The sequence below is a fragment of the Gymnoscopelus microlampas genome (assembly GCF_963454915.1).
Source record: "Gymnoscopelus microlampas genome assembly, chromosome: 6".
Taxonomy (NCBI): domain Eukaryota; kingdom Metazoa; phylum Chordata; class Actinopteri; order Myctophiformes; family Myctophidae; genus Gymnoscopelus; species Gymnoscopelus microlampas.
In genome coordinates, this window is record NC_139943.1 from 2,490,088 (window position 1) to 2,503,060 (window position 12,973).

The 12,973-nt window shown below is 43.1% G+C and overlaps 1 protein-coding gene across 1 annotated transcript in view; it reads right to left on the minus strand.

Moving 5' to 3' along the window:
* The window catches only part of LOC311047739 (matrix metalloproteinase-15-like), a 40,205-nt gene that overhangs the window by 8,631 nt on the left and 18,601 nt on the right, over nucleotides 1-12,973 (minus strand). Inside the window, exons 6-7 of the mRNA XM_084060568.1 lie at nucleotides 7,776-8,191; nucleotides 3,171-3,309 (exon numbers count right to left, since the gene is read on the minus strand). Of these exons, the coding sequence (XP_083916694.1) occupies nucleotides 3,171-3,309; nucleotides 7,776-8,191 (555 nt within the window). The remainder of the gene's footprint in view (nucleotides 1-3,170; nucleotides 3,310-7,775; nucleotides 8,192-12,973) is intronic.

Here is a 12,973-nt window from a genome sequence, read left to right on the forward strand (position 1 = left end):
ATGAGGCCGAATGGTGTGATATTTTTTTCATTAATTTCGGACAATATTATGAATTTTCCCTCCAAATCTGGTAACTCTAGCTCTTACGGTTTCTGAGAAAGAAATACTTGAATTTGAGTTTTTTCACTTTTCCATTAAAGTGGATGGGTGAATTTAATGCACTAATAAATCAATATCAATTAAACTATTTAACCAATCTCTTAGCAAAATACAAGCGCACGATTCCCGATTTAGACGGTCATTTTGATATATGGCACAACATTAGGGGATAAAAACTGTGGGAGGAGATGCGGTTCGAAATATTGTTTATCTTGAAGTGGAAGAAAGCTATAGAGTACTATAGTCTGGTTGCCCTGTTGGGCAACCACACTAATAATGGTGGATATATCGGCCAAATCATCGGTCCAGAGTTTTGCCCTCTTACTGAAAATACTTCACTACAATGACACGCCCAAAATACTGTAGGGATGCCATGTAAGTGGCGAAAAATTGGGACATATACTGTAATAATTGCACATAACAAGAAAGTAAAATAATGACCGACATTTCGACCAAGCCGAGATATCAACAGGACTCTAATAGTGCTCATTCCCAGTAGGAAAAGGCAGAGGAGAGAGAGAGAGTATAACACTTATTTTCCTAACGTTCTATATGTGGAAATAAATGTCCCCTGACCCGGTTGGACAGACTTTTGAGGCACTTTCCAACATTACAGCCAAACTATGTCAGTATTTCTCCTCTCTCCCAGCTGGTGCGCGGCGGAGCAGCGCTCTGCACCGACTTTCTTTTTGAACGGTTGACCCCGACATTCTAAAACGACAGATTCTCCGCTTGACGAATGTATCGTGAAAATAGGAAAAGAGACGGCGGACCAAAACAAATGTATCCAGGGCCAAAGAGCATTAAATCAATATCACGGTATGTCATGGTGAAAGTGAAAGCACTGCAACGCAATACCCTTCATCCAGACAGCAGCTTCTAAGACCCACACGTTTCATTCAAGACATACAAAAGTCTCCACGCACACACTGTATGCCGGCCTGAGATACACAGGATGATACACTCACAGATGTGTATTATGTTGCCCTGAGAATTTATTTTTAACCCATTAAGACCTGAGGCAATTCTTATTTTTTTTCTAAAACCTAACAGTTTTTTGAAAAAATAGCAGATCTACAAGCTCATAGCGCGGCACTCGGTGCCGCGCTATGAGCTTGTAGATCTGCTATTTTTGAATAGCCAAAGAAATCTATAAAGTGACACAGATGCGTTCCAGGTCTTAATGGGTTAAATGTCTCAAATATGAACTGTGTTTAAAGTATACCAGAGTTATACAGTACAGTAGCTGTGTTGAATTAATACAATCTCTTAAATCAGGGGACTGCGTTACCATCTTATGTGATTAAGTGTTAACTGTTAACACATTGCCTGCCAGAGTTTTTTCAGATTTTTAGCTGTTGCCTGCCAGGGTTTTGCCATGTTTTTGGTACCTGTTCGCGTAGCCACAGATTTTTTTCCTCCAGTATGATTGATCCCCAGATGGTTTCTAATCACAGATGAGATTCAGGTGTGGTTTCACAAATGTCAACGAGGTCATTTTGACCTCGTTGACATGTTTGGTTGATGTTTCAATATAGCTCAAAAGCAGTAGTTTTAAACCAAAAAACAAAGTGAATTGTTTGTCCGTTTGAATTTTAACATTGAAGTGAATGGAGCAGCAAATCTTCGAACATTTTTAGCTCCTAATCTGTTCATAATTCGACAAGGGTTGAAATTATAAAAAAATGCAAAAAAAAAAAAAAAAATTTTTTTTTGAATTTTTTTTTTTTTTTTCCCTTTTTTCCAAAGACGTATATATACGTCATTGGCAGGCAACAGCTGATTTCTAAATGACGTATATATACGTCTTAGGCAGGCAATGTGTTAACAATCCGCGGGCCTGACATTTTTGCATTTTTCAGACAAACTATATGCTCATACTGTCGTTGCTGTCCGGCAGGAAACCAGCTAACTCCATTTTTCCGCTTTTACATTTTTTTCCCATAAATCAGGGCCATTGAACACCCTTTACGTCTGTGTGTCGATTAAAACATTATTGAACCAATGAAAAATATTTAAAAAGTGCTTTTGACAAAACCAGCTAACTCCATTGGAACATCAAGCTTTCTCCTAAACCAGCTAAGTTCACCATAGGGGGGTGGAGTTGACTCCAAGCTCCAACCTCATTGTGAGCTTGGAGGTCCATTCAGCTGTTCTTATCAATGATGAACAAAACCTCCTAAATCCACTTTTGTTTTTGTTTTTGTCATTTCCTGAAAAATGAACATTTTGGAGTTAGCTGGTTGCTGCCGGACAGCAGAGATATGATAATAGCGTTAATAAAAGCATAATAGTGTTATAAAGGCATCTATTAATAGAACATATTTCAGCGAAAATTAAAAAACCTTCCATTCCAGTAAGTCTAATGTCTGTTGCACATAGAGTTGATTATTTTTGCTGGGGAAAAACTTAAAAGGTAGGGTAAGTGATGTACTTTGGTTAAAATGAGTGTTAAATTGCTCTATATTCTGATAGTACTCATTGCTATAGAGTGTTTGTTCAGTAAAAGGAGTCTCCCATGTCTCTCCAGCTCTTTATTAAAACAGAAAAAGCATTTCCAGTACTCTCTCCTGATTGGCTTAAAATGTGTCACCTACTGGAAAATTATCGTATATTGTGTTTACTAAAGAGCTGGAGAATATCAGAATATAGTACTTTAACCTTTAATATATATATATATATACAGAAATCACTCTCCCCTGACGGGCCGGAGCGTCCAGCCACAAGCCGGATGCACCGGGGACGAATCAAACCACAGTCTCCATGATGGTGAGCGAGTACTTTAACTTCTGCAACACTTCCCACACGTGTGACACTTCTCAATGCATTATGTGTGTCAACAGCTCGCTTCTAGTGCTGGAAAGTCGCCGCCAGCCTCTACGTAAAATGACACGTTTCAATGAGTTTTATGTAGGTTTGGTGGTGACTGTCCAGCACAGAGAGCGAGTTCGCACGGCACTCGGTGCCGTGCTGTGAGCTTCTATATCTATTTTTGAATAGCCAAAGAAATCTTAAAATTACACAGATGTGTTACCGGTCTTAATGGGTTAAACAGAGTAGTATGTACAGACCTTTGAAGAAGACAAATTTGCCATCGTGGCGTTCATAGGCGGCGTCGATGTCGCTGGGCAGGCCGATCCAGAAGACAGATATGGGCATGGGGTAGTTGTCCAAGACCCGGTTCCTACGCACCCGCCAGAACCAGCCCCCCTGCAACACAACACACGATGTAACGTTACACCCATGGCGTAGTTTCTCTTTAAAAGGTAGGGTCAGTGATTGTCTTTGGTCAAAAACAGTTTTTTAATAGCTCTATATTCTGATAGTACTCATTGCTATAGAGTGTTTGTTGTTCAGTAACAGGAGTCTCCATGTGTCTCCAGCTCTTTATTAAACATAAAATGCATTTTCAGGTTAGGATACCAATTGTATCCAATCAGGATAGAGAACTCAGTCAGGATACAGATTAAACAAGTGGAATTGGAAGTGGTGACACTATAAAAATGACGCTGATAAATGGGTATTCTCTCCCGATTGGCTGAAATTTTGCCACCTACCTGAAAATGTAATTTCTGTGTATTATTAAAGAGCTGGAGAGACAGGGAGACTCCTGTACTGAACAAACACTCTACAGCAATGAGTACTATCAGAATATAATGCTTTAACCTTTTAATACAAAACTTTTTGTTTTAACCAGAAAATATCACCCAACCTTTAAGGTTTTTTTTCTTTCTTTTTTCTTCTCCGTTGTGCCAATTAATTCCTCCCACTGCTTGTCACAGCCTGTTGTAACCTACTGGCTTAACTGCCAGTAAGGAGCCCCCACCGAGAGGATGTAGCACCTCCGTCCTACTCAAGGGCCCAGCATCCGCCTTTGAAATTGAGTCTATATAGGAAGTGACAGTTCATATGGATGGTCTGTAGTTTAGCTGTTTTAACCCCTGCTGGTGTCAGAAGAAATAACTCTCAATGCAAGTGGGTGGGTTTTTGCCGAACTTTAGACTTGCTTTTATTACCTTAATAAACATTGTCATAAATACTATATGCTTCCAGTCACTAGTTTAAAGTCTTCTTTCAATCACCATGATATGCGTTTTGGTAAATGATGGTCCCATTTATTTTAAAATTGATGATAAAGTAGGGCAGTGGTTCTCAAACTTTTTCATGTCAAGGACCCCCAAATTGACACTTATTAGCCCGCGGACCCCCATTTGAAAAGATAAGCCAGGGACTCCAATAAGAGAAGGTTTATACGGCTTTCTAGCAGTGATTCTCAACCATTTTAATGTCAAGGACCCCCAGTTTGACATGCATTAGGCTACGGACCCCCATTAAATGGCATTTATACCTCTGGGACCCCAATTTATACTATAAAATCAATGTTAATTTAACTCTGAGAGTGTACAAATGGAACCAAATGGACCCGTTAGGGTCCATTTGGTTCCATTTGTACACTCTCAGAGTTACAGAACCATAAGGGTCCATTTGGTTCCTATCCATCATTTAGCTGGGGACCCCCTGGAACCGCCCCAAGTACCCCTGGGGGTCCCCGTACCCCACTTTGAGAACCAATGAAGTAGGGTATATGCTCTAGGAGGGGCGGGATGATTTGATTGACAAGCTGCACAACCAATAGCATTCATTCCCGCCCCCGCTCTTGATTGACAAGCTACCCAACCAACAGCATTCATTTCCGTGCGCATAGAGGATATGACGCGACATAGAAAGAGGGCGGATTTGAAATTGCTGAAAAAATAGGCTTCATTTACGGTCTGTACAGTCTATGGGCGTACAGTAGGTATCGCTGTCCATTATTTTTTACGGCCTACGGTTCTACTCCTCCTCCCGTTCAACTTTCCCCTACAGACAGGGCGCCGCCCCCAGCCCGTAGGAGTATCTGTAGTGACACAGATCAGCCTTCCTGCCCGTCTTGTGTTGGTATAGAGATGCTTGGCACGCCGGACGCACCGCGGTGGAGGATTCTCTTTCACTTTTGCTTCCTTTTCGTCGCACCTATTTATTTCACATTATTCTGGATTCTCTTTCCTGTGGCTTAACTCTATCATCCTGAATCGCAACAAAAGGTTTCGTTCATTTCCTGCTCAGGGCCAAGGCTATGTAAAGAAGGATATGATATCAACATCAGATCTCTTGGTCCGACAGAGCCAGCTGGCAGACACTGTCTGTCTGTCAGGCTCATGGGAGGCAAAACTGGGGATGGAATGCATTGAAGTCAATGAGAGCCCTGGTGGAAAAGCGTATGAATAAACACTATTTCTGAATGACCGCGACCTTATCGGCTCAGGAAAATAAAAGAATAGATGAATCACAAACGAAAATACTGAAAAAATACCAAAAATACCAAAAAATAGGAGATCTACAAGCGCATAACGCATCGTGATGCGACACGTTGGGAGCTTATAGATCTGCTATTAGAAGCTTTAGACCAAGGGTTCCCAAACTTTTCAGGCCGTGACCCCACAAAATAATGACATTTGAAGTAACTGGGGACCCCCCCCCCCCCCCCCCAGGCGTTGTGAGCTTGTAGTTCGGCTATTTTCACAATGTTTGCCTCTTTATTACGTAGTATTTGACAATTTGGCCAATTTGGAATTAAATAGGTAAACATTAAGTTACATTAATTTGTCACTTTATAAATGTGCAGATACCCTACATACGGTACACTTATACTGTATGTTGGTTTGTTTACTGTTGAGTGAGAAGACAATGTTACACATTACAAGCTAATCATTTGGGGACCTCCCAAAATTATTTGGGCGACCCCCAGTTTGGGAACCACTGCTTTAGAACATGGAAAACAGGGGAAAAGACGGCTGTTGTCCTACAGTATCATTTGACCGTACACTGCAATCAGTTCAGATTCAATCAACATAGCTCCTGCTGAATGCACTTCTTACTTATGTATTAACTCTCTCAGTGCCAATGAAATAAAAAAAACATGTTCATACTGTGCCAGCAATTTTTTTTTTCTTAAGACTTGAGGCCGATTCTTACTAATGTCTTCTAAATCCTAACAGTTTTCTGAAAAACTCATGTTTCTATATCAGTGGTGCTCAAACTGTTTCATGTCAAGGACCCCCAAAATGATACAGTATGTACTGTATTTGGCTGCCGAACCCGATCTCAAAATATTTAGTTCCAGGGACCCCCCAGGAGCAAGGATTTGAGTTAAAAATAGCAGATCTACAAGCTCATATCGCGGCACTCGGTGCCGCGATATGAGCGTGTATATCTGCTATTTTTGAATAGCCAAAGTGTAAAATAATGCTTTTTTAGTTCAAATCAAAAAGTGACACAGATGTGTCCCAGGTCTTAATGGGTTAAAACCAAATACTTCCACCCATCAAACCCGTTCTCAGGAATACATCCCATTATTGATCCCCAAGGCCAACACCGAGCTAGGTAAAACAGCCTTCAGATTTTATCGCTCCCTTCACTACCTGGAATGAATTACAACGCACTTTAAAAATGTTTTCCATGATTTCACTGTGTCAATTTAAAAACGTGCTCGCTAATCTTGTTGTTTTAAAATGTCACTGTTTGAATTAAGAGGGAAACCGTGGCTTTGCAGGCTATTCCTGTAAACTCCAGGTACAGTCAATTTAGTTTTTTTTTCGCTTTTAAACACAAAGGCTTTGATCAGAAACCTTAGTTGATAAAGAGACATCTGGGAAGCCACATGGCAGAGTGAAATATTCCCAGAAATACAGACGAATGTTTAAGGTTATTTTGGACACGGTTCACCTTGCAGGCTGGCTGTCTACAATACAAAACCTATTGTATTGTATGGTGTGTCTACAATACATAACCTATTGTATTGTATGGTGTGTCTACAATACATAACCTATTGTATTGTATGGTGTGCAGCTGGTCCTCGTCTCCAAAGACATATTTCTCCCCAGAGACAAAATAAAATGACCTTTGAACCTTGTTTGCTGCTGGTTTTGCTGCACACAGGCTGATGCACTGCTGTGCTACCAGTGGTGGAAAAAAGTACTAATTTCATTTCATCAACACATATGCTGACCTGGCCTGGAATTGAACCTGGGGCAACCAGGGCCTCTGGCTCCCGCAAACAGTTTTCCTACCCCATGTTTCTCAGTAGAGCGGTGCTTCTTTCGCTCTACATTAGAAGAGTTGGGAACGTTGGGGGTTGTCACATTCTAATCCAGCCCAAATACCCAATCTCAGCATCAGCCTCAGTGGCGCACCTCGCTAATCATTAAACTCCCAATTCACAAGGGTTGGGAGTCTGGGTTCGACTCCCGCTTGGGACAACACCTTTTCAAACAACCGCGGACTACTTTTTTCCGCCGATAAAGTATAGTTTTGGACCATGACGGAGGCGCGCCGACTCAGCAGACCTTGAGGCTGCGGAGTCGCGCCGGCGCGAGTGCCCGCGACGACCAGCCGATGTGGGGACTGCGTTTGCCCCAACTCGTTTCACTCAACTCGCCTGTCTCTCCCCGCCCGCCCCCCCGCTACTGAGAAACATGGGGTAGAAAGACCGTTCGCTCCCTAGGCGGGCTCACTAACCATTCAGCTATGGCCGCCCCTAAGTAGGGCAAATATGGAAATACAAGGTTTCTGCCCAAACAGCAACGCATTATAATCTTTAGATTCCATTCCTCCTGCTTGCTGGCTCAGCCTCTCACCTTAAACACAAACATCTCTCCTCTCAGCACCGTGACCGTGTCAAAGTCTCCATGGCAGATGTCTGGAGCCTGGTGGTCCGGCTGTTTGGGGGGCCGGGGAGGCGCCGGCCGTCTCACGGCGGGCGTGACGGGCTCCGGGTCCGGCTGGGGGTCCGTGGGACCGGGTGGGGTGGGCGGGAGCGCAGAGGGCCGGCCGGGGGGGTCGCTAGGCGGCTCCGGGGGAGGAGGGTCCGGGTCGAGGGCGGCGGTGGGACGCGGCGGGGTGTCGTCGGGCGAGTTATCGGTCGGATCGGCCCGGGGGGTGGGGTCTCGTTTGGGGGGCGGGGCAGACGTCGGGGTGTGGGTGTCGTCGTCGTCGTCGTCGGAGGCGGGGCTCGGAGCCGAGGTGGGCGGGAGGTCAGTGGGAAGAGGAGAGCCTGGGAAAGACAACATGGTGTTAGAGCAGTGGTTTTCAACCTTTTTCATGCCAAGGACCCCTAAATTGTTATACATTTGGCTGCGGACCACCACTTGAAAATGTTTTGTGCCAGGGACCCCCCAGAAGTAAAGATATCAGTTAATTTTTGCTTTAAAAAAATATAAATATTCAAAGATATGCACACTTTTTCAAGGTTTTTCAAAAATAGCAGATATACAAGCTCATAGCGCGGCACTCGGTGCCGCGCTATGAGCTTGTAGATCTGCTATTTTTGAATAGCCAAAGCTAAGTGGTTAAAATGATTGTGACGCTTATGTTAACTCATTTTGCTGGGGACCCCCTGTTACTCCCTCAAGGACCACTGGTGGTCCCCGGACCACTGGTTGAAAACCACTGTGTTAAGAGTTATGAGGTAGGAACAGTAAATTCTAAGAATTAACTCATTGAGTGCCAGAATTGCCAGAATTATTTCAGAATGATGTTGTCCCAGTGCCAGCGTTTTTTTTCACAGAAAACAAAAAGTGCTTAGGAAGCGAGATACAGCCTTTTTCAGTTCTAAGTTAAACAAGGAGTGGATGGAGCTGCACATCTTCAGATGATGATATCTTGGGTTCTGAACATGTTTTTAAAAAAAAAAAATATATATATATATTTTTTTTTTAACTATTTTTTCAAAAACACGTCAAACACGTCATTGGCACGTTGAGCCATAGCGGTAAACACGTGAAACACGTTAATGGCACTCAATGAGTTAAGGCTAGAGCCCCATGTATCGGTTTGGCCAATAAGTCGGCCATTATTTATTTATTTATTTTCAACGTTATTGGCAATTATGCAGCCGATAGGCTCACACCACGTGAGCTTGTAGATTGAATTACATATAATCATTATTCGTTTATTTTATATTTACTTGTTTACTTCTGTTTACTTCTTTTCATAAATTGAAACTTTATATATACTTAATCAAATCAAATTTTTAATCAAATCAAAAGTTTCTCAAATTGAAACGATTTCAAGATTCTGCACTTTTTGACAAAGTGTCAAAACCTCGTGTAAGGAATCTGACCCCTAAATCTGCGACCGGTCGGGCTCTAAAGGCCAAACCGCACCAACGCAACTAATCGCAAGTTAACTCCTTAGAAACAAAACAGTTTGAAGGCCATGTCACACCAACTCCCATTGAGGATAATGGCTGCAAGTAGTTGCATGTTGCAAGGAGTTGTATTGTATTGGTGTGGACAGGCCTTAATGAAGACATTTGTTTATTTTAATCTTTGCTGTAAACGCAGGAGGAAGGAGTAGAGTTGCCCTGAGGCGCTGAGCATAGATATAGAAACCTAGATACCTCATTGGTCTCTGCAGTTCATTGTAACGACTGGTATCTCAATACAAGGGCTGTTTGACTACTGACCAATCACATTGTTAACTACTGGTCAATCACAGCGCGTCTAACTGACTAGTTGCTGCGCGGCTGCCTCTTAAGAAAAGACCCGCCCCCACCTGCCTCTGATTGGCCTACCGAACGCCCCCTTCTGTGACGCACACGGAAGTTCCAGCTTGCCCTGCTGAAGCGGAAGGAAGTGGAAGGCTAGCCCAAGCCTTATATGGGCGCGCCCTGCGGAACAAGGAAGCACGCCCGAGATACGAACGCCTCAGAGCCGAAGGAGGCGTGTCTACCTTTATATGTCTATAACTATTCTAATAATGATGTTTGACTCGACTTTACGTCCCTATCTGTCCAGTAGAGGGTGCTGTAGCTCAACTATGCACACCTCTAGATCGCCTTCGTTTTCATCTGTGATGTGAATTCCCCCTGGCATGGCTCTGAGCCCGGCCATTCTCTCTCTCTCTCTCTCTCTCTCTCTCTCTCTCTCTCTCTCTCTCTCTCTCTCTCTCTCTCTCTCTCTCTCTCTCTCTCTCTCTCTCTCTCTCTCTCTCTCTCTCTCTCTCTCTCTCTCTCTCTCTCTCTCTCTCTCTCTCTCTCTCTCTCTCTCTCTCTCTCTCTCTCTCTCTCTCTCTCTCTCTCTCTCTCTCTCTCTCTCTCTCTCTCTGTGTGTGTGTGTGTGTAATTTTCCATTCAGTGTTGCTTGGGGCTGTGAGCCCTGCTGGTCGCTAAGAGAACATAACACAGTTAGTTATGTAACACAGACATCAATCACTAGACCTCAGGGCCAACACAAACCTCTCTAGACCTCTAGATCTGAAACCTTTTCATGTCTAGGCCCCCCACATACATACATATATGTGGCCGCAGACCCTCATTTGAGAAAGATGTTGTCCATTTGTCAAAAAAATAATAATAATAATACGTCGACAAGCTCGCATCGCAATGCGACAAATTGTGAGCTTGTAGAACGTCTTATTTTCTAATAGCAGAAGAATACAATAGCGATTAAAGGAGCTCTTCTCCAATTTTCAACCTCCCTATCTTCATATAATTGGTCCTTACTAATGCTTATTATAAGAGGGTACCATTTCTGTCTACTCACTCTGTGTCTCAGAGTCTGTGGACAGTTCAGAAACCTGCCTACATAGCGACAGGCAGCAGGTTTGGTCATTTCTAATCTCTCAAGCCCCGGTTCAGCCCCGTTCTGAACGTGTGCGCGTTAGCCTACAAGTGGCCGTGCCTTCAGATCAGGAAGCAGGCCGCGCTTTACCCAATCAAATGAAGTGGGCGGGATTTACATCTGTGCGCTCGCTTCCCACTGGAAACAAACAGAAACTCATTTAATAATAGTGTCCTCGAAGCCGACAAAACCACGGAAAGTTAGCAACATTTTAACTTGCTCTTTCATCATAGAAACAAGTGGGCTTATAACCAAATATTGTTAGTGGGAATGAAAACGTAGGCGCACCACCGGAAGTGTAGGGCTGAGGGCAGAGACCAAACGCCGGTTTCCAGTCAGCATAGGTCTAGTTAATCCCCCCCCCCCCACAGAGTCAAATGCAAAAGTGAAAAACGCTGGGGGCGCTGTGTTTCCTTTTTATTTGGCGATGGGTTCCCAGATTGGGTAATTTGTTTTCAAACAGGTTTCTGAACCGTCCACAGCCCCTCCTCTGAGACACAGAGACCAAATGATATGAAAATGAGGAAACATCTTTTTTTGCTGGGGACCCCCTTGGACCCCATCAAGGACCCCTGGGGGTCCCGGAACCCACTTTGAGAAAGACTGCTGAGAACAAAGACCAAGGGCCTGTCTTATTTCATTTGACTTTTAAGTGCTCAAATGATGAGTCATACATTGAAATGTGAAAATGGCTGAAAAGGATATAGTTATGTGGCTGATGTTCATCCGTGTTATCCCATACCCCTCACAGCAGTTACTAACTTAAGTATGAATGTATAATTGTTTAGTGATCCTAAAAGTGCTGTTTGTTTTATTTAGTGGATTCTTCAACATTTTAACTTGTGTAATATGAAAAACTGTTTGCGAGACAGATAAGTGTATCAGTTCTGCAGTAAATCAGATTTTTCTGCATCATAAACGTTGCCAGACAATGTTACCAGGACAACACAAAGAGCTGATTAAAAACTATACTATAGCAATGAAGAATGGAAGAACCTTCAATGCAAATAAATGGATCTTAAGAACAATCTGTTAGTATAGATATATGACTGAAGACGAGATAAACAGACTCTGGTTTCAGAACAACGGAACACATCAGATGTGGAGCGTGTGCGAACACACACGCACGCACGCACGCACGCACGCACGCACGCACGCACGCACGCACGCACGCACGCACGCACGCACACACACACACACACACACACACACACACACACACACACACACACACACACACACACACACACACACACACACACACACACACACACACACACACACACACACACACACACACACACCCGCACACGTACACACGCACAAACACGCACACACACACACACGCACACACACGCACAAACACACGTGCGCTCACAGGCTACAATGTCATCTGTGTTAATCCACAATGCCATCTATTCACCCGAGGACACAGTGACATCACTATAATGACATGTATAATAATGTCCTTTTACATGTCATGGCTGTCGGGTCACATGGGTGGAAACATTATATGTCCAAAAGCGTACTTTTACTTCTACTCCACTGCAGCTCAAAAGGCAAATATTACTACTATAGTAAATACTACAATTATTTGAACACTTTAGTTACTAGTTACTTTGTAGATTTTGATTATTATTACAAAACATACATTAACCACTTCAGCCTTATATACATTTCGGCCATTTGAAAATAGCAGATCTACAAGCTCACAATGCGTTGCGATGCGACGCATTGTGAGCTTGTAGATCTGCTATTTTCAAAAGATTTTGATACATTTGATACATTTAAAACTTGATACATTTAAAACTTTACTTTTGGTACTTTAAGTACATTTCTATGCCAATACATTTTGCGTTCCGGACTTTCACTTGTAACAGAGCATTTCTATATTGCAGTATTGATACTTTTACTTAAGTAAAAGATTTGAGTACTTTTTCCACCACTGCGGTTCTCAAACACGGAGCCGACCGGACGGACTCTGCGGTCAGAGCGTGACAGGGAGGAGAGACAGAGGACACGGATGTGGGTTTGATGTGGGTTTGTCCTAATTGTCCTCTACTTAAACGTCCAAACGAGGATAAATGTCATGATAATCTACAGGGATTTGTGAGCTTGTAGTGTAGATGGCGGGTAGATTTTGGTTTAAAGCAGTGATTCTCAACATGTGGGCCGTGAGTGGTATTGCCAAGTATACATAATATAACTATTAT